The sequence below is a fragment of the Silene latifolia genome, chromosome 7 (assembly GCF_048544455.1).
Source record: "Silene latifolia isolate original U9 population chromosome 7, ASM4854445v1, whole genome shotgun sequence".
Lineage (NCBI taxonomy): Eukaryota > Viridiplantae > Streptophyta > Magnoliopsida > Caryophyllales > Caryophyllaceae > Silene > Silene latifolia.
In genome coordinates, this window is record NC_133532.1 from 36,234,656 (window position 1) to 36,241,046 (window position 6,391).

Here is a 6,391-nt window from a genome sequence, read left to right on the forward strand (position 1 = left end):
CCAATGTAGTTGCAGATGCTTTGAGCAGGAAGAGTGTACATTCTTTGTGCACAGCTATATCCTTGATGAGGTTGAGAGATGAGGTTGGGAAGTTTGGGATACATATGATCCAGAAAGGGGATGCCATGGCAGATTTGACAGTGCAGCCTGATCTATATGATGATATTCGAGGTAAACAGGTGTTAGATCCCAAGATGGTGGAGTGGAGAGCTGGAGTAGAGAAAGGGGCAGTGTCTAGATTCTCTATTCATACAGACGGTAGTTTGAGGATTGATGGGAGGTGGTGTGTCCCTAATGATGAGGAGCTGAAAAAGACAATCATGACAGAGGCACATTGTACACCATATTCGGTACATCCAGGTGGTGACAAGCTGTACAAGGATTTAAAGAAGACTTTCTGGTGTCCTGGGATGAAGAAAGAAATAGCTGAGTTTGTGGCCCGTTGTTTGACATGTCAGAGAGTTAAAGGGGAACAGCGACGACCACAAGGTAAGATTCAGTCTTTAGAGGTACCTGAGTTAAAGTGGGAATCCATTTCCATAGATTTTATCGTGGGTTTGCCAAAGAGCTAGCAGGGTAACAACATGATATGGGTTATAGTGGATCGACTGACCAAGTCAGCTCATTTTGTGCCAATAAAAGATACATGGACTAAGGCACAATTAGCTATGGATTATCGGAAGAATGTGCTAAGGTTACATGGGGTGCCTAAAGACATAGTATCTGACAGAGATGCGAGGTTTATCTCAAGGGTTTGGAAAGAGTTGCAGGAGTCTTTGGGAATGGCATTGAAGATGAGTACAACATTTCATCCTGCAACAGATGGTCAAACAGAGAGAACAATCAAGACTCTTGAGGATATGTTACGAGCTTGTGTGATGGATTTTGGTGGTAGCTGGGAACAGAGGTTATATTTGATTGAGTTTTCCTACAACAACAGCTATCACACTAGTATTGGAATGGCGCCATTTGAGGCTTTATATGGGAGGAGATGTAGGAGTCCGATTTGTTAGGACGACAGTGCTGAGGCAGTGGTTTTAGGACCAGAGATGGTACATGAGATGGTTGAGCAGATTAAGATGATCAGGGAAAGGATGAGAGCAGCTCAGGATAGGCAAAAGAGTTATGCAGATCTACATCGCCGGGATATAGAGTTTCAGGTTGGGGACAAAGTTCTTCTGAAAGTGTCTCCTATGCATGGGCTCATGAGATTTAGGAAGAAAGGCAAGCTGAGTCAGAAGTTCATAGGACCATATGAGATCTTAGACCGGGTTGGAGAGGTTGCTTACCGTTTGGCTTTACCGTCTTCTTTGGATAGGGTGCATAATGTGTTTCATGTATCTCAGCTGCGGAAGTATGTGAGTGATCCGTCACATGTGTTAGAGGCAGAGAACATAGAGCTAGATGAGTCCTTGTTTTACATTGAGGTGCCTAAGCATATTCTTGACCGGAAGGTTATGAAGACTAAAAATGGTGAGATGGTCTTGCTTAAGATTCTTTGGTCTAATCATGAGGTTGAGGAGGCTACATGGGAGGCAGAGGAGTCCATGAGAGAGCGCTATCCATTTCTTTTTGATCAGGTATGTATGGTTACGAGGACGTAACCTTGTTTCTTTTAGGGGGGTAGGAGATGATCGCGAAGAGTTTTTGCATCTTTTTATGTTGTTTTTGGTATAGTTAGTAGTTAGTTGTGTCGGGTTGAGTTTGGGTTGGTAGCATGTGTCGGAGTTTTTATGTTGAGTTTTGTTTTGGTTGTAGTGTCGGGAGTGTGGTAGTATGTTTTTATTTTGTTGTGGTTTGAACTTCGGGGACAAAGTTCTTTTTAAGGAGGGAAGACTGTAATACTACGGTTTTATGAGTCTCTGGGTACTCTATCGAGTGGGCCTTACTCTGTCGAGTAAGGGTGTTTTGAGTTACGAAACAGTAGTCTGCCTGTAGGGTACTCGATCGAGTAGCCTTGGCACTCGATCGAGTAAGTGGCACTCGATCGAGTACGTTAGTTACTCGATCGAGTAGCTCAGTTGACGGGTAATATTTTGACGGGTTTTGTTAATGATGCGGATTAGTATATATCTTATATCGTCTTCTTCCCTAAACACTTTTCATAAATCTAATTCACTCAAAGGAGGTTTAAAACTACGTTGTTCTCTTCATCCGCGTTATTGACAAATCCCGGAGCTTGAGAGGTCGGATTTCATCGTTCTTTGTGTCCTTGTGATCCTTGCGTCAAGGGTAAGATCTACATACCAATTTTGTAGCATTTAATTAACTTTGTTTAAACCATAATTTGGGGGATTGGGGGTTTTTATGGTTAGTTGTGCTAGTAGTAATTATGTGATCATGTGATAGGAGGAGGATTCATAGAGGAGAGGTTTTGATACAGCTATTGCGATCGTCTGCTTGTGTTTGCATTTTAGGTAGGGTTTCCCTACTCAGTATTAGTCACATAATGTGGTTTGGTGTTGATTGTGATTGTCGTTAAAGTATAATATTGGTACTGTGACGGTTGTTGGATTTTATCATTATTGATTGTTGTTGATTGTATCTGTCTGTGATCTTCAGGGTGCGTCCCTGGCTGAGTGGAGTCACTTGCGGGAGTGGCTTCATGCCCATGATTCGCCTTCTGTGGAACCCGCCACAGAAGGGATGTGCACATTAATGGATTTGGGTTTATCGCTCGATGGAGATGAGCGGGGCTTAGGTGGGAACGGCTGCAGTCCCCCACTGGCGGCGAGGAGTAACCTGTTGCGATGGGTACTCTGGCAGGGCTACACACTTTAGTGTGTAGTCAGTATTGAGGAGTTGGTGATGGAGTTCGGGTTGATGTGACGATTGAGCTGTTTTGATTTCCTGTCTGATTGTAATTATATTATTGTGTGATTAGTACTGACCCCCGTCTTTGTTTTATAAAACTGTGGTGATCCATTCGGGGATGGTGAGCAGTTGTTGAGCAGGTTTGATATGGTGCTTATGGGCTAGCTGGGATGAGTCATCACTTGCAGTTAGAAGAGTCTTCCGCTGTTGTCAGACATTTTGTTTAGCTATTAGGCCTTTGGATTTTTGGAGAACATGTATTATACTTTCATCAGTTGGGTTTTGGATTGTAATCACTTAAACTTTATTACTATTTAAATTATGTTTCGTTATTGTCTTTTGATTATCATTGCCTCGGGAAACCGAGATGGTGCGTTCTTATACCTGAGTGGTCCTGGTAAGGCACTTGGATTATGGGGGTGTCACAGATATTCTCCTTCTTTATCGGAATCAGATGGTATCCCGGCCTCAGATCAGTATTCGAGAACGTACTTGCTCCCTTCAGTTGATCAAATAGATCCTCGATTCTTGGTAGAGGGTAACGGTTCTTGATCGTCACCTTGTTTAGCTCTCTATAATCAATGCACAATCGCATACTTCCATCCTTCTTCCTTACAAACAATACCGGAGCCACCTAAGGCGATACACTTGGGCGAATAAATCCTTTCTTAATTAAGTCATCTAGCTGCTTCTTTAATTCTTGCATCTCGGCGGGAGCCATGCGATAAGGAGCCTTTGAGATCGGTCTGACACTAGGGAGAAGATCAATATTAAACTCAATATCTCGTTCCGGTGGGACACCTAGAAGATCCTCTGGAAACACGTCGGTGTATTCGCGAACAATAAGAATATCGTCAATCTTAACCTCCATAGTGACATCCCGAATACTGCATAAGTATACTTCGTATCCTTTTCTCCAAAATTTCTCCATTTTTAGTGCGGACACCCATTTAATCCTGGGTTCAGTCGAGATGCTCTTATATGAAACCCTCGTTCCTAAAGGACGTTTGAGAATGATCTTTTGGTCACGACATACAAACTTTGCATCATACCTTGCTAACCAATCCATACCGAGGATAATATCGAATCCAGAGAGTTTGAAACTTATAAGGTCAGCTGGAATGTTGGTTCCACCAATTGATATGGGAACATCACGAAAGACTGTTGAACATGGTATAATTTATCCCGTGGGAAGAGATATAGTAGTGGTAATAGAGGCACTTGGAATGAGTGGAGTCTTACTAACGAACGATGTTGAAATAAATGATAAAGAAGCACCAGTATCAAAAATTACGAATGCAGGAGTAGAATTTGCAAGAAATGTACCAGTAAGAACATCTGGGTGAGCCTTAGCTTCCACACGGTTCATAAGAAATACACGGCCTTGGACATGAGCCTGCTGAGACTTATCATTCACGTTACCAGCCCTTGAAGCTTGATTCGTTCTTTCAGGGCAACGATTTGTTGTGTGACCTAAACCTTGACAGTTGAAGAATCTTATATCCTTCCTGGAATAACTTTTTCCAGGGTGATAAGCTCCACCACAATGGTAACATCGGTGGTCACCTTGAGGAGTAGGGTTAGAACGTGCCTCCCCTTATGTGTTACCATGCTTCACCCTTTTTGTTGGCCCCTGAAAAGAAGATGATGGAGCGGGGTTTTTCTTAGCCGAACAACGTTCATGAGCCTCTTGGTCTAGGACAACATCATAAACACTAAGAGCACGGTCGTAAGCTTCTTGAAAGGTTCGTGAAGGGACTGTTGCAATTGTCGTACGAACCTTGGGGGCCAACCTCAACTCATAGCGACGAGTTTTCTCTCTCTCAGTCGGGATTATCATTGAAGCAAAACGAGCCAATTCTGTGAATTTGCTGGTATATTGCTCCACCGTCATATCCCCTTGCTCCAAATCAAAAAATTCATGATGTTTCTTCCAACAAAGGGGCTCTGGATAGAAACGAGCTTTCACACTTTCCTTGACTTCGTCCCATCCAAACCCGGGTTGAGCCTTCAGTGATTCTTTCATGAGATCCCACCAACGATCCGCCTCTTCACGGAAATAATAGCTAGGCATATCAGCCATTTCCTCCTCAGGCATGTGAGTCACGACAAACAACTTCTCCATTTCACGTATCCAACCTTCTAAGATAACTGGGTCAGTGACTCCCATGAAAAGCGGAGGTTGGTGGCGATTTAAACCCTCAAAAATGGATCTCCCCCTTTCATTTGGCTGGGCATTATTCTCCTTCTCCAGTAATTTCAATAGAGTTTCGATCGAACAAGTCCTCTTATTTTAGCCATTACCATTGTTGTTTCCATGCCGAGTGTTCATCTGCAACTAAACAATTAGGTAACCCACGTAGTAGAAGCCTAACTACCACTATCAAGCAACTACTCAGCCACAAGTAACGAATAAACGAAAATAATACTCATATGCAAGTAAGAGACCTTTAATATAAACATAAATAGAGTCCTTAGTTGTTTCTACCCCACTCTCTTTTAGTCATAATTAATCTTTGTTTAAGTCTTATTTCAATCCAAGAGTGTTGGGAGCGTTCTAGGCTCTGATACCAACTGTAACAATCTCGAATTTAATAATACAAATAAGCTAGATAAATATTGCATTTTATATTAATAAAAGTCCATGGTGGTGGAAACACCATGACGATAAATCCTGGTGCTACAAAAATAGATAAAGTAATATTTAACTACTCATACAACTACTCTCGGGAATGAAAACCAGTCTAAAATAAAACAACAAAGTTCGATTACTAAACATCATAATTATTATTTATTATGTCTCTCTCAAAACCCATCCACGACCAAGAACCGCATCAACTTGAAAAAAAATATCAACAACCACCGTCAATGGGGAGTAACAAGGAGTCCTTCCAGCCATGACTTAAGAAAAATCAGGTAACATAATAGTTATGAGCAAATAATAAGAGACAACATATAATTTATTTAAAATATGAAAACATGTGAACTTCATAATAATTAAGTATCAAAGTATACAATCACCAATGAGTGAGTGGTCAGGTTTAAACTTGTCGTCAAAAGCTACCAACCAAAACAATATTTATAACTTAACAAACTACTCTTACTAAAGAGGTAAGTAAAGGTCGGATCCCAAGGGACGGGTATTGATGTAGGATTCTCAATTGTAAATAGCTATGTCTTAGGGTGTCACAATTTGGGTTGAGGTGATGTGTAATCTAAACTAATCAACAAAATGAAAGTAAATTAATGGAAATAAAGCAAGGCAATTCAAGGGAGTTGTAAACAATTGATTAAAGACACTAGGGTGTTATGGGTTCATAGGGGATTCATGGGAGTTGATCATACAAACATGTTCTCAACTAGATGCAAGCACTTATTGTTGTAATGGGATCGAGTTAGTGTATATCTTACAATCCGTAAGAAGGTTTGGGTCCCGGAGCCGAGTCGTCTAGACTATACAACACCTACAAGTCGACTTAATCCTTCCTATTCAACTCTATGCATGGTCTAATGAGGCTCAAGTTTGTTTATATCTTAGAAGCTTCATTGAAGAGATAAGAGATGGGTAAAAAATGCA

General features: G+C 41.4%; 1 protein-coding gene across 1 annotated transcript; it reads right to left on the minus strand.

The window, feature by feature from the left end:
* Positions 1 to 3,448: 3,448 nt before the first annotated feature.
* LOC141589964 (uncharacterized) lies at positions 3,449 to 4,939 on the minus strand. Its single transcript, XM_074410583.1, has 3 exons — positions 4,423 to 4,939; positions 4,093 to 4,293; positions 3,449 to 3,975 (listed from the first exon to the last, which is right to left on the minus strand). The coding sequence occupies exons 1-3, from the start codon at positions 4,937 to 4,939 to the stop codon at positions 3,449 to 3,451; spliced, it is 1,245 nt and encodes a 414-aa protein (XP_074266684.1).
* Between the last annotated feature and the right edge of the window lie 1,452 nt (positions 4,940 to 6,391).

Excerpts from the sequence above, each read along its gene's own strand:
- LOC141589964 (XM_074410583.1), bottom strand. The coding sequence starts at position 4,939 with ATGGAGAAGTTGTTTGTCGTGACTCACATGCCTGAGGAGGAAATGGCT. Across the intron at positions 4,294-4,422 it reads AACAAAAAGGGTGAAGCATG|GTTTAGGTCACACAACAAAT; the intron begins GTAACACATAAG and ends TCAACTGTCAAG. Across the intron at positions 3,976-4,092 it reads ATTCGTAATTTTTGATACTG|TCTTTCGTGATGTTCCCATA; the intron begins GTGCTTCTTTAT and ends CATGTTCAACAG.